This window comes from Theropithecus gelada, chromosome 11 (genome assembly GCF_003255815.1).
Source record: "Theropithecus gelada isolate Dixy chromosome 11, Tgel_1.0, whole genome shotgun sequence".
Taxonomy (NCBI): Eukaryota; Metazoa; Chordata; class Mammalia; order Primates; family Cercopithecidae; genus Theropithecus; species Theropithecus gelada.
This window is the reverse complement of record NC_037679.1, coordinates 78,587,442-78,615,042: the sequence shown is the minus strand read 5'-3', so window position 1 is coordinate 78,615,042 and position 27,601 is coordinate 78,587,442. Positions and strand designations below refer to the sequence as shown.

Sequence of the window (27,601 nt, the reverse complement as noted above, 5' to 3'; positions counted from 1 at the left end):
TTTAAGTGAGTTTCTCCCTAATCATTCCAAGACTCAGAGCTTCAAGACCAGCAGGAGGAATAGCCTGGGCTTTTGTTTTTTGGGATTCTTCCTGCCATTGATTTGGGGAGGGGATCATTCCACAGAGAGGCTGCAACCTGCTGTCTCCAATGATTTGTATCCACAAAGACTTCATTATGCAGAAGCCTTGGAAATTAGACCTTGGTCAAATAGTGTGTCTCTCAGAATAGGACTCATGAATTCAGAATCAATTTGAGGAGGTTTTAGAAGGCAAGAGAGGCTGGGAAATTAACCTACTTTTGTCAAGGCTGTGACAAATGGGATGGAGGTTAAGGTATAAATGGAGGAAAAGGTTTGGGAGGCTAAAGTAGCAAACTTTTCCTCCCAGAGGAAATTCATTTTTTTTCAGTCATTTTTGTGTTCCTACTGCATGCTAGGATAAAGGTAAATAAGATGTCACTGTTGCACACCTGCAGGGAGCTCACATTCCTTTTCCCCTTCTTTCTTAGTAAGTGAACTGTGATTCTTTCTATGCGTATAAGGGGAAGCATTTGCTAGCTCATTTTTTTCAGCATCCTTTGCAGCTGGGCATGGCCCTGTGACTAAGTTCTGGGCAATGAGATTTTGGTAGAAGTGTGGTATGGGGCTCCTGAGTGGATTGCTTAAACTCCGCTGGGAATGGACACTTTCGTACTTTGCTTACTTCCTTTTTCTTCCACCCTAGAATGTGAACGTGATGGCTGGAGTTCTGGCAGCCATGGTGGATTATGAAGTGGTGTTAAGGATGACACAGAAGAAAGCAGGGAAAGTAGGATCCCTGATGATCTATCGAAGCCACCTTACCAGCCCTAGACTGATTTTCTTTAACCTGTACAAAAAATAAGCTTTTATCTTTTTTAAGCCACTGTTTTTTAGGTCTCTGTACTGAGCCATAAGAAGTTCCTACTGGATACAGTGAGATGCATTTTAAGTTAAAATTAGTAATTCAATAAAAGCAAATACTAACTACTAAGAGACAAGTGAAAAGGAAACCTGGGTGAGTCAGAGAAGACTTTACAGAGGAGGGAACATTTGAGCTGGGTCTTGAAGGTTCAGCAGGAGTCCACCAGACTGAAGGGTCAAGGATGAACAGGCATTTCAAGTAGAGAAAGTCATACAAGAGTGTGCATTGTTTAAAAAGAAGAAAGTGTTTTGATGAGGTTGGAGTGCCCCACTTAAGGTGTGAACTAGCAAGGGCTGACCTGGGCAGCCTGTGGCAAGATCGGAGGTAATGTATTAGAGAACAGGCAGAGTCATTGAAAGATGTTGAGCTAGAGAGAACTATATCAGATTTTTCATTTAGAAAGTCCCTTCTGTCTCAACATGGAGAAAAATAAGTGGGTAAAGGCAGGACAAGAAGCAGGGAAACTAGTTAGGAGGCTGTTGCTGTTTTCTAGGTGAGAAGTGAAGAGACCCTAGACCAGAGGTCCAAAACTCAGGTGGCCTTCAGGGGCCAGATACCAAAAATGAGTGACACAAGTTGATGTAAAAAAAATCAGTTTGCTCTCTTGGTCCATCTTTTATTTTTTATTTTTCCTGAAGATTTGGGTAAAGCAGAGCAATCAAATTTGACTTGAGGGCCAGATTTCTTGGGTTCAAATTCTGCCTTCATCACTTACTAGCTGTGTGACTTGGGGCAAATAACTTAACCTCTCTGTGCCCCAATGTTCTCATCAGCAGAGTAGGCATAAAGAAGTTCTTGTGAGGATTAAATGAATTAATGTACATATAAAGGAGCTGATACAAAAATACTTTTAAGTGTGAGTTATAGTTTTATCATCATCATCATCATCATCATCATTCTAAAGAAAACAATAGGGCAAATGTGTTAATAAATGGTCACACACTCAGCCAACCAGAGCAATGAGTGGGGCAATAGGGAGTGATGAAGACTGTGGAAAACTGGAGAACACAAACCTCACTTGAAGGGACCAAGCTCCAGTTGATTGTTGTCATTCAGGATTGCAGGCCCACTGTTACCACAGGGAGTAATTTATTTTATTTGTAGAGATGGGGTCTGGCTATGTCAGCCAGGCTAATCTCTAGCTCCTGGCCTCAAGTGGTCCTCCTGCTTTGGCCTCTCAAAGTGCCAGGATTATGAGTGTGAGCTGCCATATCTGGCCAAGAGTGTTTTGTTTGTAAAATGTAGAAGTTTTAGGTAAAATATCTTAATCTTTAAAAGTCACAGCTACTTTTCAAAAAAACAAAAATTTTTGTGTATGCTAAACAAAACGTAAGTGTCAGGATCTCCGTATGTGCCCCTAGTTTTTTATCTTCAAGACAAAAGCAAAAGGTTTGAAGAGGGTAGGGTTTGCGGGAGTTTTAGGAGACAGCACTGATCAGAGCAGGTGAGTGATTGGATGTGAGAGGAAAGTGGCCACTGGGGACAGGTCTGACAGGCCTTCGGTGTTGCAGGTGCCTAGAGAGATGCTCCATTTACCCCTCCCCTCACTGCAAAGTCTCAATCCTCTGCTGCTCCCTTCTGCCACCAGCGCTAGTGTTCTGTTTGTCCCAGGAGAACCATGTGCAAGCTCTGGGACTGGGGCGGGCCCTTGAAGTTGGGCTATGGCTCTACTCTTCTTATCTAAGAGCAAAGCTTTTAGAGTTGAAAAAAAAAAATGAAGACATGGATATAACACCAATAACCACACAAACACCTTGGAAAAGTAAATCAGGTCTAGTCTCTCCTGTACTGAAAACTTTCCAGATACTTCCTCTTGCACCTGGAATAATTCTAAAGTCTTACTTGCTCCACAAACGCCCTGCATGCTCTGGCCCCTGCCTCCCTCCCCAGCTTCAGGTCTTCAGGTTTTCACGTCTCAGTTCAAACATCAGACCTGAGAGAGTCTTCCTTGATTACCCTTGCTAATTTAGATTCACACCCACCAATAGTCTCTCTCTATCCCAGCATCCTGTTGTTTCTCTTCCGACCTCATATTATATGCAATTGCCTTGCTAGTTACAACTTGCTTTCTCTCTCTCTCTCGCTCTTTTTTTTTTTTTTTTTTTTGAGATGGAGTCTTGCTCTGTTGCCAGGCTGGAATGCAGTGGTGTGATTTCAGCTCACTACAACCTCTGCCTCCCGGGTTCAAGCCATTCTCCTGCCTCAGCCTCCTGAGTAGCTGGGACTACAGGCGCACGCCACCACGCCCAGCTAATTTTTGCATTTTTAGTAGAGACGGGGTTTCACCATGTTGGCCAGGATGGTCTCGATCTCTCGACCTTGTGATACGCCCTCCTCAGACTCCCAAAGTGCTGGGATTATAGGCGTGAGCCACCATGCCATGCCATGACTTTCTTTTTTATTACTTTATTTATTTTTATAAACATGGTCTCACTCTGTTGTCCAGGCTGGAGTGCAGTGGTACAACCATAGTTCACTGCAATCTTGAAATCCTGGACTCAAGTGATCCCCCTATCTCAGCCTCCCAAGTAGCTAGGACTACAGGCATGTGCCACCATGCCTGGCTAATTTTTAAAATGTTTCATGTAGAGATGGGGTCTCACTATTTTGCCCAGACTGGTCTCAAATTCCTGGACTCAAGCCATCCTCCTGCCTTGGCCTTCCAAAATATTGGAGTTACAAGCATGAGCCACTGCACTCAGTCTATAGATTTCTTATTTATCATTTGTCTCTTCTAAAACATAAGCTTGGGAAGGGCGGGTACTCAAGTAACTCAGTTTTGGGCACACAGTAGGTGCTCAAAAAGTATGTGTTAAATGAAAGAAGAATCAAGAAATCCATAAGTGGACAGGAAGCTGAGGTGGGAGGGTTGTTTGAGCGCAGGAGTTTGAGGCTGCAGTGAGCCATGACTGTGCCACTGCATTCCAGCCTGGGCAACAGAGTGAGACCCTGTCTGTAAAATAGAGAAGAGAGACAGAAAAGAAATATATAAGAATCACATATCTGCTGATGGTCTATCTTAGTTTCTTCCCATCTCAGATACTACTTCTTCTGTTCAGAAAACAGCTTTTCGGGGCTTGGGACCTTTCCCAGCCCCCTGTTAACAGGCAGGGGCGGTGGGGACTTTTCCCATCGGCAGTCATTACTCTGAACCCTGACCACCCAGTGGACTTTTGCACTTCTGCTCACTTCCATCTTTGACCATCAGGGCCCCACACAGATTCTTGGTCTGCCTTGACCTCCTTTTTCACCTCCTTGAATCTATGCGACGCCCAATCCTTGTCACTCAGCCTGGCCTCGGCTGCCACAGGCATTCCAGATGGTGTGATAGAGAACACTGGCCGAGACCAGGTGCGGTGGCTCAAGCCTGTAATCCCAGCACTTTGGGAGGCCGAGACGGGTGGATCACGAGGTCAGGAGATCGAGACCATCCTGGCTAACACAGTGAAACCCCGTCTCTACTAAAAAAATACAAAAAACTAGCCGGGCGATGTGGCGGGCGCCTGTAGTCCCAGCTATGCAGGAGGCTGAGGCAGGAGAATGGCGTAAACCCGGGAGGCAGAGCTTGCAGTGAGCTGAGATCCAGCCACTGCACTCCAGCCCGGGTGGCAGAGCAAGACTCTGTCTCAAAAAAAAAAAGAGAACACTGGCCAAACAGGCAGGTTCAGCTGGACACCACTGAGGGGACACAGCAGATGGGGAGAAAGCAGGAAGATGTCCCATGCATCAGAGTCAAGAATTTTGTGGTGGGCCATTCCTCCTTCATGTCCTTGTCTTACCCTCTCTTCTTTCTACCTTCTCCGTCTTTCTGTATGAATCCTTCTGGATCCTTCTCTTGCTTTTCCTATCTCCTTTTACTATACAAGCTCAAGCCAGAAAGTTCTGAAAATGAATGTTTTATGTGACTTTTGGAATCCAGTCACGATTCTGTCTAGTAGAGGTCCACAGCACCCCACTGAAAATATTGTGCAAAATTGTATATATGTGTATGTTTGAATTTTTTTCTTGTGTGAGGGCTCATAGATTTCAATGAATTTTCCTTTTTGTTTCCTTCCCTTCCTCCTTCCCCCTTCCCTTCTTCTCTTCTTTTTTTTTCTTTTCTCTTTTTGAGACAGGGTCTCGCCCTGTTACCCAGGCTGGAGTGAAGAAGCAAATCACAGCTCACGGTAGCCTCTACCTCCTAGGCTCAAGCTATTTTCTCACCTCAATCCTCTACCTCCTAGGCTCAAGCTGTCCTCCCACCTCAGCCTCCTGAGTAGCTGGAACCACAGGCACATGTCACCATGCATGGCTAATTGTTTTTTTTTTTTTTTTTGGAGAGGTTTCACCATGTTGCCCAAGCTGATCTCAGATTCCTGAACTCAAGTGATCTGCCCACCTCCACCACCCAAATATCTGGGATTACAGACATGAGCCACCATGCCTGGCCTAATTGGATATTTTTTTTTTTTTTTTGAGACGGAGTCTGGCTCTGTCGCCCGGGCTGGAGTGCAGTGGCCGGATCTCAGCTCACTGCAAGCTCCGCCCCCCGGGTTTACGCCATTCTCCTGCCTCAGCCTCCCGAGTAGCTGGGACTACAGGCGCCCGCCGCCTCGCCCGGCTAGTTTTTTGTATTTTTTTTTTTTTAGTAGAGACGGGGTTTCACCATGTTAGCCAGGATGGTCTCGATCTCCTGACCTCGTGATCCGCCCGTCTCGGCCTCCCAAAGTGCTGGGATTACAGGCTTGAGCCACCGCGCCCGGCCTAATTGGATATTTTTTAAGGGACTTGCCTCTCTCAAATTTTGAGCCACTGAAAAGGCTTTTTCAGGGTGTAGATCACAGAGCAATACAACTTCCATCTATCAAATGTTCAGAAAGACAAATCAGTAGAGACAGAAAGCAGGTTTGTGGTTGCCTGGGGGCTCTGGGTAAGAAGGGCAGAAGCTTTTCTTTCGGGTGGTTGGAAATGTTCTGAAATTAGATTGTGGTGATGGTTACACAACTCCAAGTTTACTAAATATCACTGAATTGCACATTTAAAATAAGCAAATTTCATGGTATATAAATTATATCTCAATAATAAGGCTGTTTAAAAAAGTAGACACTGAATTTCAAAGACTTAGTATAAAAGAGGATATAAAATATCTCGTTAATAATTTTTACATTGGTTACACATTGAAATGATAATGTTCTGTATAAATTGGGCTAAATTAAAAAAAAAATGTTTTGAGATGGAGTCTTCCTCTGTGGCCCAGGCTGGAGTGCAGTGGCATGATCTCGGCTCACTGCAACCTCTGCTTCCCAGGTTCAAGCGATTCTCCTGTCTCAGCCTCACAAGTAGCTTGGATTACCGGTGCGCGCCACCATGCCCAGCTGCTTTTTGTATTTGCAGTAGAGTCAGGGTTTCACCATGTTGGCCAGGCTGGTCTCAAACTCCTGACCTCAAATGATCTGCCTGCCTCGGTTTCCCAAAGTGCTGGGATTACAGGCGGGAGCCACTGTGCCTGGCCTAAATAAAAATATTTTTAAAATTAGAAAAGGGCAGTTGGTGACCACAGGCTGTCTCTGTAGGAGAAATGGCTCAGGGCAACCCAAGTTATGGAGTATATTTCTGATCTCCACTGGGGAAAACAAAGAGGTCCAAGGAAATTGAACAAGGATGGGGGATCCCATGTCACCTTTAAATGACTGGAGGGGGACTTGAGGCAAGAGGGTTTCTTGATGTCTGATGTCTAGCTTAAAGGCAAAGGGTCAGGGTAGATGAGTCAGATCTCAGGTAGGACTTACTCATAGACAGAGGTTCTTCATCTGGCTTGGTTGAAGATGACTCATTGTCCTCAATATCTTTGCTGCTGGTCACCTGGGTGTTCACACTCGGGGGCTCATCTGAGCCAGGGTTCACAGAGATCATGCTGCTCTGGGGAGAGGACACCCCACTGGCCCGACTCAGACTGAGTGTGGAGCCTCGCCGGCTTGGTTTGCGGTTGGTGACTCGCATTGTAGGAATTTTGAATTTCTTGGTCTAAAGGAAAGAGAAGAAAGAGAGGTTTCAGGAAGGAGGGGGAAAAAGATGGAAGAAAGAAAGAAGGGAGGGAAGGAGAGAGGTGGGGAGGGACAGCAGACAAAAGCAAAGCCTGGGACTGACTGTGAATTCCTTCTGGCTCTTTCCAAATACCGTGAGATATATTCTGGATCTGGAGTGACCTTTTGTCAGAAATCGAGATGATGTTAAAATGTGTATTATTTGAAGCAAATGTGGCGGAATGTATTCTATTGAACGAGCTCATGGTTGCCCAAGAAGTCACCGTAGGAAGCCACACGTGTTTGCCGTGATGATGTCAATGCCCAGAACAGGTTTTGACTTTTGTAATAACGATTGGAGTTGATTTTCAAACTGTATGTGAGGATGGGTCTAATTTTTCAACTAATCTTGGTTTTGGCTCCAGATTCCATGTATATACTTCCTGGTTCCCAAGTTGACACCTGGACCGCAAAGAATAATTTGTAATCATGGAGGTTTTCTAAAGAACACAGAATAGGGAAATTCTAGGCCTGACATTTAGGAAGTGAGTGGGAGGAAGCAGATTTGTCTGGTGCAGTGGCATTCTTGGGGGAGGAGCCATGGTGGTAGTGGGCTAGGAGAATTGGATGATAAGTTCTGGAAGGGACTGAGAGGTAGGTAGGGAAAGTCCTGTGGATTTTTAGAAGGAAAAGAGTAAGAAAGAGTACACACATACTGTGTGTGTGTGTCTGTGTGTACCTTCCTGCAAGATTGGTGTCACTTCAGAATGCACTGTTTGGGGTTATGTCCTCATATAACTCATCCAAGTTTCAGCGAGGCTTCCTAACCTCCTCAAGGTCACAGCAAGAAAATAGCAGAACCAGAATTCAGACCCAAGTCAGGTTAATGCCAAAGCTCATTACTATGCCTGGCTTCAAAATACTGCAAAAGTTTTTTTCAGTGGCATCGAAAATGCCCTTTATCCCATGCTAATGATTCTTTATGACATTTAAAATGCCAGGTTTACACAGGGGACGAACAGGCCCTCAGATGCCCCAGAGAAAGAGCTCAACACAGAGTGGGCTGTAGTTTATATTCAGTTAATAGAAATAATTTTATTTGAGCACATTTAAAATGAAAGCTCTTGTTGGGTAGACTGGTGTTTTCTTTAGATGAAACTCATAGCATTTGATACCCTGGCAAAGGTGATAGGGAGAAGAGATAGCACTGAAGACCACACCAACATTTAATATACATTGCACAGGGTGGAGAAAATTGTATTCAGCAGAATTCATTTCAGGGAGTCCACTGTATGTGATCAGAAGCAATATTTCGAATGGCTACCTTGTAGGGCACTGAATATGAGTGGAACCTTCTTGCACTAGAAGAGGGGAGGGATTTCTTGGTTGCACAGGAGAGGGAGAAGGTTGGGAAGAGGAGGGAGAAGATGTGGGCTTTAAGATTTGATCTCTCCTTGTGCCTGCCTCATCTCTCTCAAATCTTCAGTGAAATTCTATACAAATGACAGAATGCTTCAGAATATGATAGACTGGAGAAATGGAATTTGAACTGGATTTAACCAGATCTTTAAGAGGCCATGCAAGTTACAAAATGACTGATTAAGAAAAGCCAAGTACCCAAAGCAGGCATGTCCTCTCCTTTGATAAATTAGGAGCTTGGTACAGTGCTCCCGTTGTCCTGACACTGCAATTGGTCAAGAGCTTGCCAGGACTGACAGAAGGCCCCTCTACCCTTTATCACTCTGAGGAGAGAGGATATCAGAGCTCAGGGATGAATCATGTAGAAGTTGCCTCTTTCCATTTTATCTAGAACAATATGAATTCCTGACTCTAGAAACCAGGCTCTTCAGATCAACGTCATTTTAAAATTTTTATCTTTATTTTTATTTGACAGGATCTCACTCTGTTTCCCAGGCTGGAGTGCAGTGGTGCAATCTTAGCTCACTGCAACCTCTGCCTCCCAGGTTTGAGCTATTCTCTTGCCTCAGCCTCCCAAGTAGGTGGTATTACAGGTACCCACCACCATGCTTGGCCAATTTTTGTTGTTGTTGTTGTTATTTTTTGGTAGAGATGGGGTTTCACCATGTTGCCTGGGCTGGTCTTGAACTCCTGAGCTCAAGCAATCTGTCTGCCTTGGTCTCCCAAAGTGCTGGGATTATAGTTGTAAGCCACTGTGCCTAGTAAGATCAATGTAATTTTTGAAGGGTGGACAGATGGTGGCATGGGGTAGCTTGGAATCTTGCAGTGAGCACTGGAGTCAGAGTCAGGGGACCTCGGGGGGACCTTTAGTACGTCACTCTGCCATGCCTCAGTTTCCTCATTTATAAAACTTAGGGGATAGCCTGGGACAATCTCAGAAGAGCCTTCCATACCAGGATTCTGTGCGTATCTTCCTTGAGCTAGGATTTCATCTTATGCTCCCAGAGTTGCCATTAATTAAAATTTAATTAACCACCCTAGCCAGGAAATCCAAAGTTAAGGGCTAACACTTGTGATTAATTGAAAGTGGCAGAAAAATAAAACGTAGGGGGAAGATGTGACAGGCACTTGCTTGCCTTTTATTGAACTGAACCTCTCTGAATCGACTTAAATCCCTAAATGCTGCTTCTCTATTTTTTATATTTCACTCAGCAGTGGTGTTAACCAGTTGCTATGTTCCATCTCAGTAGGGATTGATTTTTGGCAATGGAGGAAACGAATTTCCTGAAAGATTCCTTATACTTTCTATGAAGTAGGGGTTGCAGACTGGTGGCCCATGGGGAGACATGTTTAGCTACCCAGGATTTTACAAACTGGGAGACTTTTATATAAAAATGTAAGTTTTTTTTTCTTTTGAAAATGGTAAGCTCTGGGCTCCCATTCTCACAAGGCAAAATGAGCTACAGCTGCAGAGAGTTTCTGCCTTTTAGCTGTGCAGGAGTGCTCCAGTTTGCCACAGACCCCACCACTCCCTACTGTATCACACTCAGCCTTATTTTTTATTTTATTAATAACACAATTTGCCTGGCCCCTATGAACGCTGCCTACACATACAGAAGAATGTCAGGGGAAAAGAAGAGTATTGTGGGAGCTGGTTGGATTCCCTCTTTCAAAGTCCTCATTTTATAGGTACAGAAACTGAAGCCCAGTAGAGGGGAAAGGACTTGTCTGAGGTCACACAGTGAACTGAGTCACCATGGCTGAGCCAGGTCTCCTGCAGCCTAATTGAGTGCTCCCCCATGCCCAGAGTGGAACATGCTGCAGCCCAGGGTTTGATCCACAAACTTGAATTCCGTTTTGCAAGAGTTCAAGCACAGCTATTCATTCTCCCCTTCCCCTCCTGCAATTTTAGTGGAGGATATCCCTGAAGGATTTTTTTAAAAGGTTTGTAGCTCCCGCTGCTTTTTCTGTGCATTTCTGAAGACGGATGCACACTGCATCTCCATAGCAACTTTCTGCCATAAAAACCAAGGCTCTCCTTAAATCTAGGAGCACGCTGATGAAAGCGTAAGAAAATGGTGAAATTCTTCATGAGGGGCAACTGTAATCATGGGGTCAGGGAGAACAGGCATTGGATGTTTATATGTTTAATAAACATATTGATGTTTATATGTTTAATAAACTATGTTTAATAAACAGACCCAGAATTAACTTCTGGCTCTGCCATTACCCAGCTGGGTAACCTTATGTAAGTCACTTAACCTCTCTGAGACCCCAAATTCCTCCTCTCTCACCTGGGGGTAAGAATAGTGCCCCATAGGGTTATTAAGAGGGCACAACTGGATAATATACCTACAGAAGCTTCCTTAGCACAGAACTTAGCCCATTTACAATTATGTTGAACAGTGGCCTCTAAAATTTACAGAACCACAGGAATGCTAAGCATTCTCACGTTTTCAAGGTGAGTTTGCCTTATATTTATTTCCTGAGGTTATTCACTAAAGTTGTGAGGTAGGCAGGAAAGCACATTATATCCATTTCATAGGTTAGGGGATAGGTTCAGCAAACACACTAGTTGTGTGCTCTATTACCTTTACCTACCTTTTGCCATTATTATTATTATTATTATTGTTAGGCTTGTTTATTGAGTAGATGAGTTTGGGAGGTCCTGGGTTAGGAATACCTTTGGGTAAAAAGAATCTGTATCTTGGTGTCCTCTTAATAACTGCATGTTCTAGTTTGTAGAAAATCTTGTCTGTTGAATCACTCACGTTGTCTTTTCTTTTTCTTAGAGACAGGATCTCACTCTCTTGCCCAGGTGGGAGGCTGGAGTGCAGTGGTGGGATCATAGCTCACTGCAGCCTCCAATTCCTGGGCTTACATGATCCTCCCACTTCAGCCTCTCTAATACCTGGGACTACAGGTGCACACCACTATGCCCAGCTAATTTTTAAATTTTTTGTCAAGATGGGATCTTGCTATGTTGCCCAGGCTGGTCTCAAACTCCTGGGCTCAACTGATCCTCCTGCCTTGGCCTCCCAATCCTTTGGGATTACAAGCATGAGCTAGTGTGCCTGGGTTTTATTTTCTGACTGGGTTAAAGAGGAGAGAGAGAGAGGAAGGAAGGGAGGAAGGGAGGGAGGGAGGGAGGGAGGGAGGGAGAAGGAGAGAGAAATGACTGTTATTGATTTAGAAGATAGAGTGAGGTGAGTCCATTTCCTTCTGGTGACATCTTGTTAAGCAGTTGCTTAGCACCCCCTCCTGTCCCCATTATGTAGTGTCCAGCCAAATGTCATTTCTCCTACAATCCCCAGATAACTGTTTTAATTAAATTTTCGAAAACCATCCAACAGCATGTGGCTCTGACTTCCCTTCACTCCGAGAACCAACTAGAAAAAAAAATTCCCATCAGAGAAAAGACTGACAAAAATACTCCTCAACACAAGCTGGGACCTAGGAGCCAAAGGGTTGCGTGGCGTGTGGTTGGTTACCTTTGGCGCTGTGACGAAATGCTCCCATTTCTGTCCCATGGACTTGTCCTTATTGATTTTTTTAATGGTGCTCTTGCTTCCACCCGGGTCCCTGAGTGAGAAACAGCTTAATGAGTTTTCTGTTTCCAGAGCCTCGGTTTATTACACGTTCTTTTAAGAAATGCAATAAATAGAGGAGGAATGGTAGCTGGGCTCTGTTAGGATTTCCGCCCCCATTCCTGTACTTGTGAAGAAATGGGAGGGATAGTTCTCCATAGCTGGCTCTTTTGAGTGAAATCGAGGTTTGGAGAGACTTTTGCTTACTGGGTGGAGGAGGGAGGTGGTATATATTTGCATGTTTTTTGCATCTATTTGTATTTTAGCCTTGGTCCTCTCATAGAATCCTGGGCAGGTCTGCAGTACTCCTAGGGGGTGAATTGAAAAGCATGTTCATTTCTGAATCTTTGCTTTTTCTGTTGCCCAAGGGGTCCACCATCAGAGACATTTCTGAGAGACACACAGAGAATATTACTGGGTGGGACTGAGGGTGGGGTTGATGGGGGTGGATTGCACAATGAAAATCACTGATTGGAGGTTGACTGGGCAAAAGTTCTCTATGACGCTATGTGCAACACCTTTCTGTGCCTTTTCGCTGTATCATCTCAATCACTATAACCCTGTGATGTAGTCATTGTCATCCCATTTTCAGATGAGAAAACAAACTAAGGGAGTTTAAGTCACCTACTTACAGTGAAATGAATGAAGCGAAAGCTTCAGGGCTCCTCACTTGTGTGGCTCCCTCTTCCAGGATCCTGTACCTGATTTTGTATTGTAATTTTGTAATTTTTTTTTTTCTTAAAGTGCCCTCTCCCCCGTTAAATAAGCTTCAGGCTGCACAAAACCCGGATCCTCCTCTCATGGGTTGGGAATTTTCTGGATAGGAGACTGAAGCCCAGTAAGTTCTGTTGGTGACACACCCGTAATCCCTTATCTGAAATCTGCGGGACCAGATGTGTTGCCAAATTAATGATTTTGGCATTTTGGAAAGGAAACATGCTGCATATTCTATATGTTAACCTAATCCCTCTGAGGGCACTAAGGGGACAGCATCCTGTAACCAAATACATGACTGTTTCTGCAATGGAACGCACGGATATTTATACTAGGGGGGAGAAAAAAAGACCAGAAGTAGCTTCAAGTCAAATTTTGCTTCCAACTTAGATTGGCTCCTGTCAGATTTTGCTGCCAAATGAGTTAGGAAAAACCGAGTTTTCAGAGCTTTTAGATTTTGGACTTGTGGCTATGGGGCAGTGGGTCTCTATTGACAAGAGAGCGGGGAGTCTCAACGTGTGATCTCTCAACTACCTTTACATATCTATTGATTGACTGATTGGTCTATCCATCTCTCTGTCCATGTATTTTTCCATCCATCCATTCATCCATCCGCCTATCTCTTTCTTTATGCCCTTTTTTTTTTTTTTTTTTTTTGAGACAGAGTCTCGCTCTGTCGCCCAGGCTGGAGTGCAGTGGCCGGATCTCAGCTCACTGCAAGCTCCGCCTCCCAGGTTCATGCCATTCTCCTGCCTCAGCCTCCCGAGTAGCTGGGACTACAGGCGCCCACCACCTCGCCCGGCTAGTTTTTTGTATTTTTTAGTAGAGACGGGGTTTCACCGTGTCAGCCAGGATGGTCTCGATCTCCTGACCTCGTGATCCGCCCATCTCGGCCTCCCAAAGTGCTGGGATTACAGGCTTGAGCCACCGCGCCCGGCCTTCTTTATGCCCTTTTTCTTTGCAGAAAGAATTTTATATCACAAGGATTCTTTTAATTATTTTTCTAGCTCTCGCCTAGCAGAGAGCAGGAACTTGAAATGAGAAGACGAGCTGGGCTCATGCCTGTAATCCCAGTACTTTGGGAGGCTGAGGCAGGCAGATCAGCTGAGGTGAGGAGTTCCAGACCAGCCTGACCAACATGGTGAAACCCTGTCTCTACTAAAAATACACAAAAAATTAGCCGGGTGTGGTGGCGCGTGCCTGTAATCTCAGCTGCTCTGGAGGCTAAGGCAGCAGAATCGCTTGAACCTGGGAGGCGGAGGTTCCAGTGAGCCGAGATCGCGCCATTGCACTCCAGTCTGGGGGGCAAGAGTGAAACTCCATCTCAAAAAAAAAAAAAAAGAGGACAAACAGAACTGCTTTGGTTTGGGAGACACTGACAGGGGTCTAGGCTTGTTAGGGTGATGAGTGCTGGTGATTGTGGGTGGAAGGGAGGTGCTCAGATATAGAAGGCAAAAGGTGATCAGGATAAACCTAACTTAAGGCTGACTTCTCATGGCATGGAGATCTGAGTAGCAGAATCTGTCATGCTCGTCCGTGTGAACAGACCACCAAACAGGCTTTGTGTGAGCACCCCACCTGGGTGCAGGCGGGCTGAGTCCGAAAAGAGAGTCAGCGAAGGGAGATAAGGGTGGGGCCGTTTTATAGGATTTGGGTAGGTAAAGGAAAATTACAGTCAAAGGGGGGTTGTTGTCTGGTGGGCAAGAGTGGGGGTCACAAAGTGCTCAGTGGGGGAGCTTTTTGAGCCAGGATGAGCCAGGAAAAGGAATTTCACAAGATAATGTCGTTGCTTAAGGCAAGGACCGGCCATTTTCACTTCTTATGTGGTGGAATGTCATCAGTTAAGGCGGGGCAGGGCGTTTGCACTTCTTTTGTGATTCTTCAGTTACTTCAGGCCATCTGGGCATATACGTGCAAGTCACGGGGGATGCGATGGCTTGGCTTGGGCTCAGAGGCCTGACAGAATCAAAGGCTTTTCCCAGTCCAGGTAAGGAGTTGGGGGTGTCCTCTCTTCACCAGTGGGATTTTGCTGAAGATCAACCAGCCAATTGCCACCACACAAGAAATGCACACAGACCCAAAGTGGAAGTCGGGCTTGGGAGGTGGGGTGAGAATGTGCCTCTAAGCTCTTTGTAAGACTTTATGTTTGATTACACAATTAAAAAGCCCTCTGAATAATTAACAGTGAAGCTCATTTAAGTTGGTTCTGCCTGCCTCTCCCCCGAGTAATCAAATTAGGGGATATTTAAAATCCAGCCAGAGGTACTTCAGTCCTATAAACAATATTTAAACTAGTGGTGCTTTTGAAGTCTGATTTAAGGTTCACCCACTGGAGGCTCTAGCGTTTTTTTTTGTTGTTTTTTTTTTTTTTTTCACTTTGGAGCATTTCTTTCAAGACCACAGGGCTTTTCGCATTTCCCTTTGCTAACGCAGCCCTGCTGAGCCTCCAGCCTTCTTCTTGAAGTTCAAAAGCACCCCCCTTTCCCCCTTTAAAATTAAATCTGGTCCTGGCAAAGCTTTCAAAATCTTAAATATTCAGGTCCAATCAGGAAGATGGAGGTTTTCCACTACTGCTGACTTCCAAGATGACCTGAAATCTATTCTGACTTCAAGCAGCAGGCTAAATGGGTTCAAAATGCGGCAAGATTCCCACAGACCTTAAAAAGCTCGGAGCCTTTGCTCCTGCAAACCCATTGATAAAGAAAAGGCCTGGTTAGACAGAATCGGTCTTTCTGATGTTTCATTTTCAGTAGCGAGTAACCCAAAAAGGAAGATCGGTAGGGGAAGGAAGAGAAAAATAAAACCACCTAAGCCGCGTCATCCATTGCATACCTTGTGGAGGAGGACAAAGCAGGTTGGTGGTCCTTCCCCTGGCCTGGTGGGGTAAGCGTTAGTGCCATCCACCAAATAGTTCCAGGCCTTCCCTGCTCTCTGAAGGCAAGTGTAAGCACTGTGACTTGCTTTGTTCAAAAATACATGAGTGAAAGTGACATGTGGGACTTTGGGTAGATGACTTAAGAGCTAGTCTTGAAGTCATCAGATTCCCTTTTCTGCCTCGTCGATGGTGGAAGCTTCTATCAGTGTGAGTCCCTGCGTGACTGTAGAGACTAGAGCCTCCCTGTTGGACTTGAAAGGTGAGCCAAGGAACAAGCTTCTTTTGCCTTAAACTGCTGAGATTTGGGGGTTGTTCATTATGGCACCTTAACTTACTTAGCTCACCCATTTAATATCCTTGTGATTTACTGTCTGTGTGACCTCTGGCAAGTCTCTGAGTATCAGGACCAGAAAAGTGTTATCTTAGTGGTTAAGAGTGAATTTAGATTCACAATTTAGATTGGACCAGCTGTTCGAGTCCTCTGTCTGCCCCGCTGCTTCCTACATGTGCGACTTGGTATAAGTAATTTAGCCTCTCTGAGCCTCACTATCCTCATCTGTAAAATGGGGGAATAATAGCAGCTGTGACAAAGGATTGCTGTGAAGATGAAAAGAAATGGGGCTTGTTAAGGGCTTCATGGGTGCTATGTACAGACAGCTGAATACAGTTCAGCTATTAACAACAATAACCTTCTCTTTTCAACTGAGATTTACTGTGGCTTAGAGGAGGAGCTGATGGTAGACAACAAGGTACCAGGGCAGATCCTTGGGGGAGATGTAGCTATAATTTTCAGACCATAATTTCCCCCTGCTGAAGCTTCTAAGGGATCCTATTTGCCAGAAATCAAGGGAATAGGGCATTGAGCACTGTCAAATCTCTTGTGACTGTATCCGCCAAGCACATTTTGTTCCAGGCAGCCACTTGAAGATGTCTATCCACAGTGGCAATTCAGAGCAATTTTCTCAAATACTTTGTGCTGTCTTTCTGAACTCCCATCTGGGGCAAAATGTGTGCTTCCCAGGGCGGAAAGCTGTAGGCTAGGTTAGGACATGCTCATGTGTCCATGACCGAGGGGAAGAGCTGCTGATTCTGCACCAGGGAGAGGGCAGCGGTCAAAGCTCTGGGACTTCCCGGACCAGGTGGCTCCATCCTAACTCCTGAGCGATGATCTGATCCTCCTGCCACATTCTCCCACTCCACAGAGATGTCCCCTGGAGTACCACAGTGGAGGAGCCATGTAATTAAATCAGTGCAAAGAGGAGAGCGGGGGATATCAGAGACTTCACTCACATGTCACCTTCCGAGTGAGTCTTTCCTTGATGATCCAATTGAAAACTCCCCTGCCCATCACTGTCACATCACCCATCAATTTCTTCATGACACTTATTGCTATCTCAAAGTATCTCGATGATGGCATGTTCATCATCTGTTGCTTCCCTCACCCCTCTAGCATGGAAGCTCCTGAGGGCAGGGGTGTTATCTGTTTTCTTCACAGCAGTATTCCCACTAGTGCCTGGAAAAGGCAGGTTTGAGGAAAATGAGATTTTCTTGGTTGTGGGGGAGGAGTACTACAAGACAAGGGGAAACTAATTTAAATATAAACAATTTAAATTTTAAAAATGCTATTATGTGTGTTGCTCAGAACGATTGCGACGGTATTTCACGGAAGCAAAAGCTTGGAAAAGACTTAAAGGTCTTGGAATATGGGTTAACTATGTTTCAATACATTTGTTTGCTGATAAACTCCACAGCAGAGGTTCACATCCGGATAGATGCTCCTTATATACTAAGGCAAACAGCAAAAGTTTAGTTTCAAAACAATATGTGCAAAACGGCACTTGAAATTATTTTATAAAAGAAAATTTCATTTTATATGTGATAACATCTCGGTAAGTTGAGTCCCTTTTGTATCCTGGGACCTCCCAGAAAGTACCACATTGTAATAAGATCTTCTTTTCTTGGAGGTGGGGCACCAGATTATTCTCTAAATTAATTAAAGACTTTAGGATTTAGCTACAGAGGAACAACCATTCGGGGGGTGAAGCACCCATACTTTGCAGCAAGGTTACCTGGGTTCAAATCCTGCCTTACCTTTTGCTCGCTATGCAACTTTGAGCAAATTAATTTTCCATGCCTCAGTTTCCTTATTGGTAATTTGGAGTGAGGTTTAACTGAGATAATACACCTAGAGCAATGCTTGCCATAGGAAGCACTCAAGTGCCAGCCATTTTCATCATAAAACAGTAGATGGATTTTGATGTTTGTGTCATATTTGAAACCTCAAAGTGGGGCTGGTTGCCTTTTACTCATGTGTGTATTTCTAAAGGAAGAGTGGGTTTTCTGTGCCTGGACAGTCCAGCCCTTGAATGTCTGGTGTCTCTTAAAAGTCAGGATTACAAGAGTCAGGATGATAAGAATCAGGATTGTAAGCGTAGGGATTATACCTACTTGGTCTCCCCACTAAATAGTGGGCCCAGTGGTGTCTCTCTGGACAGCCTGAAGCAGTAAGACGTAGATAACTGAACTGCCCCTGTGGCACCAGGGGAGAGCACAGGACTCTGGAGACTCCAGCCTGTTGGAACAACTCCTTTGAGGTGTGTGCTCTACCTGCTGGAGGGTTAGTTGGTAACTCTTCACTCCCTTCTTTGGCCAGGGGTCTGGCCTGTTTCTTCCCCACTGCAACTAGGAAAGATGGCCACAGGGGTAGGGGAGGCAGCATTAGAGCTTGTCACATTTCCCCACACCTGATGTCTGTGTCTCTGTAAAGGTCTACTTGTTTCTAGGTAGGTCTTCTGGTTGGTTCTTGGAAAGTTGGTCTCCAATAAGAATAAAATCAATACAGGTTCACAACCACTTAACCAATTCCAATATCCAAAGAGTCTTTAAACCAAAACAATTTAAATAGCTTATTTGGTAGCAAAGCGTGACAAAAACTGATGGGAGGCTATTAGTGGCCTTTTTTTTTTTTTTGACCTTTGTTATGCACTTAAGATAAATATTCACTTATCTGTTTTCTGCAGAAATGTTGGTTTGATGACAGGCCCCTCTGGGAGTGTGATGTTCTATTTGGGACATGTCTCAATATTCTTTTTTAAAATGCAAAACAAAAACAATAAAAACCCCTCAGAATTCTGAAATGCATTTGGCCCTAAGGGTTTGAATAAATACTTCTGGGCATTCATGAAAAAAAATCAGATCCTACTTTGCCTAAAAAGAGGCTTATATCTCTTAGAGAAACATAATTGGCACATTCATTATTGAAGGCTTGGTTTCAATTTCTATTGTGGACCCGATCATCTTGTCAATTGAAATAAACTCTCTTGTTAGCAGTGGAATTAACAAGGATGCTGAGAAGTGATAATGATAATGTGTTTAAATTGCCACATGATGAAATTGGGAAGTTGAGGAGTTTTTTTTTCTCAATAAAGCGGAGACTCAGATGCAACTCATAATGACATCCTAAAATCTGTCATCCGTCCATTCACCCAAACATCCACCAGTCCATCCAAATATGAGATCATCCTGCAACTAACAAAGATCGTTCTTCTGCTTGCAGCACAGTAACTCCCAGTTAGTGAAAGTTTGCTGCCTGTAGAAAGCCCTCGTTGAGATATCGAACCACCCCAACTTTCTTGCTATAAAATCTGTAAGGGGGAGGAATTGGGTCTGCAGCTGTCATTATGCCTAATCAAAATGGAGCCTCTGGGATCTACAGGTCCCCAAGGATGGATATTCCCTTTTGGAAAATGCATGGTGGGAGTCAGGCTCAGGGTTTAAGTGTCAAAATGCTTTAGTAACAGGAGATACTGGTTGCTTGATGATGGAGACTCAGAAAAACACAATCAGGAGAACTGGAGATTTGGTATTACCTTCTTGGGCTCATTACCTGGGTTGTTTATCTTTGCAACTAGGTTTTGGGTGGCATTGTGTAGCCTTTTCCCCCTGTCTGTTTGCATACTTTTCTGTTCACCTAGTGAACATAGATCTCACCTGTTGGTAAAATTCTGCTCAGAAGTTCCTTTCTTTCCTAGCCTTCAGTCTCAATGGTACTGATAATCATACACCTAACTTCTCTTTAAAATAAGAATTTTTACCTTTTATAGCTCTTACTTAATGAACATTCATTGTGTTCCCAGATATTAGGCTAAATGCTCTATGGACTTGATTTTGCTTAATTCTTACAATAACTCTTCTGAGGCAGGAACTCATTTGACAGATGAAGAAAAAGAGGGCCAGAGATGTCAAGTGACTTGCCCAAGGTCACACAGCTATTAAGTGGCAGAGCTTTGACTCATCTGGGTTCATCTGATGCTAAACCCTTTCCTCTTTATCACTCTAATCCCTCTGGGTTTAAAAAATGCACTTGAAGATTTGGGGAAATTCACACTGCTGCATAAGGGTGAAACGTCATAAATGGGGATTAAATGTTGAAGAGAAGAGCTCTTTCTGCTTTCTTATAACTAAAAAGGTGTTTTCTTACACTTTATAGGGAACTTAAACTGCCCCCCAGATTCATAATTTTTAAAAATGAATCCCAAACAGGATGTGCTGGAGCTAGCTCATACTGGCTCACAAGAACGGATTCTGTACATCTCTTCCCAACTCCAAGTTCAGTGACATCATGTTGGGAAGATTGAAATCAGCCACGGTGGGAGTATTTACACCGTGGAAATTGGCATTGTCACAAATCGTGGTTCTGCACCTCCTAGAGAACTGGTTGTTAACACATTTACCAGCATTGTCATTGACCCTAAACTGAAATGCCCACCAGGAAGAAATGGTCGACTAGAAAAAAACAAACCCCAACAAATACTGTGACTTCCTATGTGAATCTTCCTGGACTGCATTTTTTACCTCAGGTGGCTAGGTCTGGTTCAGGTGTGATTTTATAGAGCTGGGCATCCTCGGAGCACTGATAGAATTCCGCCACTGCAAGTCGTGGTAGAACATCTGCTACTCTCAATGTGACCACTGTGTCTTTTTACTGCAGTTAACAATTTTTGGTCACGTTCTGAGCACATTTCTAAAACCAACCAAAAGAAAGGGACATGGCCCCTTTTCTCTGCTCAATCCAAATTCTACATGATGTTCTTTTCTCAGTTTTGGAGAAAGGGTCACCACATGTAGGAGGCAAAATGTGGCTGTTGGTGTTGTGCTCAGGGAGACGGAATGCTGTCAGGAACCCACTGGCTCAGAGGCCTTTTTCTTCGAATGTAAGCCATCAACCAAGGAAAAAGAAGAAAAAGATACTGCTTTTACCTAGTGATTCTCATTCCCGGAATCCAGCTAATAGAAATATTTGCAACTGGGCATAAAAGATATGTGTAAGGGGCCAGGTGCAGTGGCTCACGCCTGTAATCCCAGCACTTTGGGAGGCTGAGGCGGGTGGATCACGAGGTCAGAAGTTCGAGACCAGCTTGGCCAACATGGTGAAACCCTGTCTCCACTAAAAATACAAAAAATTAGCTGGGCGTGGTGGCGGGCACCTATAGTCCCAGCCAGTCAGGAGGCTGAGGCAGGAGAATGGCATGAACCTGGGAGGTGGAGGTTGCAGTGAGCTCAGATCGCGCCACTGCACTCCAGCCTGGGCGACAGAGCGAGACTCCATCTCAAAAAAAACAAAAACAAAACAAAAACAAAAACAGAGCAAAAACGAAACAAAACAAAAACAGAAAACAAAACAAGATATGTGTAAGGATATTCCACGCAGTACTACCTGAAATGTCAAAAATTTGTAAATGACCTCAGTGTCTGTTAATAAAGAAATGGTGTATACTCCATCCATACAATAGAATATTCTGCTGCTGTTGAAAGAATGTGTAAACCTGTGTATACCATCATGAAAAGATGCCCATGAGTCATTGTAAAAGGAGGAAAATCATGTAGAGAACAATATGCAGATATGATCCTATTTCTGTTAAAAAATGTAACTGTATATGTTTATAAAAGGAAGGCATTAGAAAGATTTGGAAGGATATATCATAGACTTTTAAAAGGAGTTTTTTTTTTTTTTAAAGGGGATTTCAGGGAGGGAATAAAGGTTTTCATATTTTATATACTTGTACATTTTTTGAAAGATTTCTATAAGCATAAATTGTGTTCACTTATTACTTGAGCAGTTTTATTTTAGAGAAAACTAAATAGCCTTTAATCCCAGCTACTTGGGATGCTGAGGCAGGAGGATTGCTTGAGGCCATGAGCTAGACACCAGCCTGGGCAGCATAGCAAGACACCATCTCTAAAAAACTTAATTAGCCAGGTATGGTGGCAGGTGCGGCCGCATTCACCTGTAGTACTAGCTATCTGGGAGGCTGAGGCAGGAGGATTGCTTGAGCACAGGAGTTCAAGGCTGTGGTGAGCTATGACTGTGCAACTGTGCTCTAGCCTGGGCAACAGAGCAAGACCCTCATCTCTTTAAAAAAAAAAAAAAAAGGCATGAAAAATGTTTTAAGGCTGTGGTTTTCAAAGAAATTCTGGAAGCCACAAAGACATTTTGGAAATAACTAGAGGCTGGGTGCGGTGGCTCACGCCTGTAATCCCAGCACTTTGGGAGGCCCAGGCTGGTGGATCACGAGGTCAGGAGATCGAGACCATGATGAAACCCCATCTCTACTAAAAATACAAAAAAATTAGCTGGGCGTGTTGGCGGGCACCTGTAGTCCCAGCTGCTCCGGAGGCTGAAGCAAGAGAATGGCGTGAACCCAGGAGGTGGAGCTTGCAGTGAGCCAAGATCGCGCCACTGCACTCCAGCCTGGGCAACAGAGCGAGACTCCGTCTCAAAAAAAAAAAAAAAGGGAAATAACTAGGGTGCCATGGTGGAGACAGAAGTAAGTTGGAGGGGTCCCAGGTCTCCCAGGCTCCCAAACCTTTTGTTTCATGAAGAAGTTCCATTTAGAAAAGTCTCTTTTACATTATAGGGGCTTCTATCTTTAAAAAATGAGTGTCTGGTGCTTAAAAAAATAAAGCCTGTCAACCGCTTGTATCAAAAGAGACTATAGTTTTAAAATTATCCCAACTGAAAACACTGAATTGATTGGAGTTACTGATCTACCAACGGATGCTTGATTTATATTGCTGGTTGCATTTGAGGTTAGTTTCTTTGGGTCCTGGTGTAAAAGATGACTTGGGGGTGGAGGAGATCTAGGGGATGGGTAATAAATGTCTTCAAGAGGAAAGAGTTAATTAAGACTTATGTTTGGCCAGGCGCAGTGGCTCACGCCTGTAATCCCAATACTTTGGGAGGCTGTTGGGGGGTGGATCACGAGGTCAAGAGATTGAGACCATCCTGGCCAACCTGGTGAAACCCCGTCTCTACAAAAAATACAAAAATTAGCTGGGCATGGTGGCGCACACCTGTAGTCCCAGCTACTTGGGAGGCTGAGGTAGGAGAATCGCTTGAACCTGGGAGATGGAGGTTGCAGTGAGCCAAGATTGCGTCCCTGCACTCTGGCCTGGCAACAGAGTGAGACTCCATTAAAAAAAAAAAAAAAAAAAAAAAGACTCAGGTTTTGGGAAGAGGAAGACTGGATCCGCCTGGGAGCCAGGACTATGAGTGGGCATGGGTTAGCACTGGGAGTGGGGAACTATTTTATTTAACTCAGCCTGTTATTTTCACAAGGAAAATCTGATTCTTCAAGTCAGGGTTCTTTACTTTTGTTTGTCCCCTTCTTGCGAACAACCTGACTCTTCCTAAAGAACCAATGCCTTTACATGCCTGTCTGTTCTTTGTTCTGCCCTGTGTGTACAATGCTGTTCCTGCAACAGTGGCCTCCAAGCTTTTGCATGAGCTCTCTCCTCTGGTGGGGACACCTAACGCTTCTCTTGACCTAGACAACATGTTCTGGAGCTTCTGCCTGTACAAACCGAGTGGCTCCAGGGAAACGAATACCAAATATTCCCTTGGATCCAAGTGGAGAAGTAGCCACCAATGTAAATTAAACAACAAAAAGACCAAAGCAAAACAAAAGACAACCTTGAAAGAAAGGATAAAAATAAAAACAAAAAGAAAAGAAAGATTAAAAGGGAGGGAACGGAGGAGGAAAAGGAGGAAGACTAAGAATAGTGTTAGGGAGACACAGTCCAAGAAGAGAGTTGGAGAGCAGTCGAGCTGTGGATCCAGTGATGTGCTTCCATAGCCTGCCAATTTCTGTGGTGTAAATACTCCCATGTGGCTGGCTGATTTCAACCTACCCGTGCGATGTCACTGAATGTGGAGTTGGGAAGAGATGTGGGAAGGAGATGCACACAGCGGGCTCCCACGAATCTGCAGAAGCTGTCTCTAGTTCTCCCCTGTTCAGATCCCACAGAGCACATAGAAGAGCTCCTAAAACAGCCTGCCCACCGAAACGGCAAAGGGAGTGGAAGAACATACAGGAATCTCTTCCCCACCGCCCAGCCTACTGCTAGTCTAAGACAAGGTGAAGGGCTAAGGCGTACTTTGGGTTCCAACAGGTGATCACAGGCTTCATGGTGTGGTGGGTGTGGTCGATAGTCAGGGCCTCCAGAAGCCAGTGGAGAGCACAGAGCTGGCGGAAGAGGGGCTCGCTGCAAAGACAGAGAGAGGGAACACAGTGGGATCCTGTTAGAACAACATTCTTCGCAAAAATAGCCATCAAAATAGTAGCGGTACTTGCTCCCAGTGAGGGAGTGGGCACCATGCTCCAAGCATGCGTAAGTATTTTGCATGTATCATCTCATTTGGCCTTTGCAATGGGCCCATGAGATATTCTTTAGCCCATTTTACAGATGAGGAATCAGAGGCTCACAGGACTTGAGGAAGTTGTGCCAGGTCACCAGGCCAGTAGGTGATAGCCCATTTGGAATGATAGTATCCAATGCCAGTTACCGAGAATTTGTGTATATAGCAGGGAGAGAAACAAGGAAGGGTCCCCCAGCTGGAAGTCTTGACTCAGGTAAATGAGAGGCTTCAAGGGAATCAGCATCCTATGTATGTCCAATTGTTAATCTGATAAAAGTACAATAAATAAAAAGAGTGTGTAAAAAGTCTGGAAACAGCGTAACAGGGAAACTAGTGTGTTAATTGTTCTTTTCCTCCTAGATTAAAAATTGGATGCATTGCTTTACATTTATGAGTCCTTTGCCTGAAAATGTAGTTGGGTTTTGAAGAAAAACACATAGAGCTTATCACTTGCAAATGTTCACTAAAACACTGTTTAAAAATATGTCTCGGGCTGGGAATGATGGCGCATGTGTGTGATCCCAGCACTTTGGGAGGCTGAGGCGGATGGGTTGCTTGAGCTCAGGAGTTCGAGACCAGCGTACAAAAATACAAAAATGAGCTGGGTGTGGTGGCATGCACCTGTGATCCCTGCTACTCGGGAGGCTGAGGTAAGAGGATCGCTTGAGCCAGGGCGGTCAAGGCGGTAGTGAGCCAAGGTCATGCCACTGCCTGCCAGCCTGGGTGACAGAGTAAGACTGTCTTAAACAACCACAACCACATATGTTTCACTTACATTTTCTGATTTTTTGGACACTTTGTATTAAACACCTACAAGGAGGCAGGTATTGACAGGGGCGTTTTATACACATTATTTAATTCTTCCAACAATCTGCTGGAGTATGAATTATTATGCACATTTTAGAGAAGCGGAAAGTGAGGTTCAGAGGGCTGCAATCACTTTGCTCAAGGTCACAGAGCGTGTTGGTGACTGAGATGGTTCTCAGTATCTCATTTAAAGCTCACAATGAGCCTGGGTGCGGTGGTTCACACCTGTAATCCCAGCACTTTGGGAAACTGAGGCAGGCAGATTACTAGGTCAGGAGTTGAAGACCAGCCTGGCCAACATGGTGAAACCCCCATCTCTACTAAAAATACAAAAATTAGCTGGGTGTGGTGGCGGGTGCCTGTAATCCCAGCTACTCGGGAGGTTAAGGCAGGAGAATTTCTTGAGCCTGGGAGGCGGAAGTGGCAGTGAGCCGAAATCACGCCACTGCACTCCAACCTGGGTGACAGAGCAAGATTTAATCTCAAAAAAAATAAAAGCTCACAACAACCCTATAGGTAATATACCTCCCCTACCTCCTCTTTACAATGGGGGATGGGAGGCTCAGAGAGGGGCAATGAGCGACTTGAGGTCACACTGCTAGGATTAGTGAGAATTTGAACCAGTGTCAGTTTGACTCCATGTCTGTGCTCTCACGGGCCTGGGCTCTGAGGAGGTGCTGATGAAGCCGATGCAGTGGGCACCCCAAGAGTGAGGTCAGGAGAGGGTTAACCTGCCGCCTGCCTTTTTCCTGGAAACAAGGTGGAGTCCTGGCCAGCCACCCCTCTCCCCACAAGATTTCTCCTCTTGCGCTAATGGGCCAGATGCCTCCATTAAGAACCTGTGTAATTGCTCTTCTCTGAAACTGCATCCTGCCCTCATCAGCACTCCCCAGGGTTCCTAGGCCTGGTGTTTTCAGGGGCAGGAAGGTATCTCTGCTGTCTGTTTCCAGGAAGGCACCACTTCAGAAGGTGATACCCAATCCCCGGGCTCAAGCGTGGAGCTGGCCCAGGGTTATCCCGGCTAATCCTCTGAGAGGCAGGCATTTTGCTCAGCTTGAAGCAGGCAGCCCTGCCCTTCCCCACCCCCTCACCTCTGTGTACTAGGGTGACTGTATCCACCAGGTCTTTGGAAAACTACGGTGAGAAACTCTTTCCTTTCTTCCCTGGAGTCTTTTCCTTCCACAGATGATTTACTAAGCGCCTACTATTCCTTTACTTCTAATTTAAAGGACTTGTAAGCCCATAGTCTTTTCCATTTTTTTATTAAATAAAACTTTTTTTAAGAGACAGGCTCTCATTCTATCCCCAGACCGCAGCCTCCAACTCCTGGGCTCAAGTGATCCTCCTGCCTCAGTTTCCAGAGTAGCTGGGACTGCAGACACGCGTCACCATGCCCAGCTAATTTTTCATTTTTTTTTTGGAAAAAATGGGGTCTTCCTATGTTGCCCAGGCTTCTGTCAAACTCCTGGCCTCCAGCGATCCTCCTGCCTTTGCCTCCCAAAGCTCTGGGATTATGGGTATGAGCTATTGCACCTGACCCCTTTTCAATTATTGTCTCTTTCTTCTCTCTTAACACCTTTTTGGGCCCCACAGGTGACAGCATTTTGGTAGGTCTGGGCACATAGGACCTGTCCAGCATTTAGCAATGGCAGCAGCTAGCTGTGCCACATGCCTGGCAGTGGGCCATGAGCACCTCACTATACCCTCCCCATAACACTAGGAGGTTGCAAGAGGCTGGGACAGAGGCCTATGGGTTCTTCTGTTTTGCAACTTGGAGCCCCTGCAGACCTGGGCTTTGGGATATGTGGGGTGGGGAGGGAAATAAACAAAGGAAGTTAATTGGTGAGATGGGGTCTACTTGGTCACAAGGTGGTGGAGGGGATGTGGGACATGTGAGCATCAGATTCATTTCTGCAGATGACAAGAACAGATGTAGACCTGACCCTCTCCCTCTCTTGCTTAAAATCTTCAAACTTCCTAAATAATTTGTAATCGGCTGAATTGTGGACATCCCAGATTCATTTGTTGAAGCTCTAACCCCTGTACCTCAGGGTGTGACCGTGTTCGTAGATGGTACCTTAAAGAGGGGCTTCACTGAAAAATGAAGCCATTATGGTGGTCCCTAATCTAATCTGACCGGTGTCCTTATAAGAGGAGGAAATTTGGACGCACAAAGAGACACCAGGGCTGCGAGCACTGAGAAGAAGACCATGTGAGGACACAGAGAAGAGAGGGAGAGAGCGATCCTCCAACCTCGAGAGGGTTGGGAGAAACCAACCCTGACAGCACCTGGATCTTGGGCTGTCAGCCTCTAGAACTGTGAGAAAATACATTTCTGTTCTTTAAGTCACCCAGTCTAGTAGTTTACTATGGCAGCCCCAGCAAACTAATGCTCTGACACACATGAGGCCCCGTCCGCCTCTCCAGCCTTGAGTTGCCCCGCCTGTTCCTTGTGCTACCATCTGCAGCCTGGCAAAAATCCACTCAGTCGTTCAAGCTCAGCATGCTCGCTCTTTGCACCGTCCAGGTTAAACTTCTAGCTTTGCCATCTACTGG

At 44.9% G+C, this 27,601-nt stretch overlaps 1 protein-coding gene across 1 annotated transcript in view; it reads right to left on the bottom strand.

Annotated features, from left to right (window-relative positions):
• CCDC60 (coiled-coil domain containing 60) overlaps nucleotides 1-27,601 on the bottom strand; it is a 204,411-nt gene that overhangs the window by 32,260 nt on the left and 144,550 nt on the right. The window contains exons 5-7 of the mRNA XM_025402707.1: nucleotides 23,977-24,084; nucleotides 11,856-11,946; nucleotides 6,712-6,946 (exon numbers count right to left, since the gene is read on the bottom strand). Coding sequence (XP_025258492.1) covers nucleotides 6,712-6,946; nucleotides 11,856-11,946; nucleotides 23,977-24,084 — 434 coding nt within the window. The remainder of the gene's footprint in view (nucleotides 1-6,711; nucleotides 6,947-11,855; nucleotides 11,947-23,976; nucleotides 24,085-27,601) is intronic.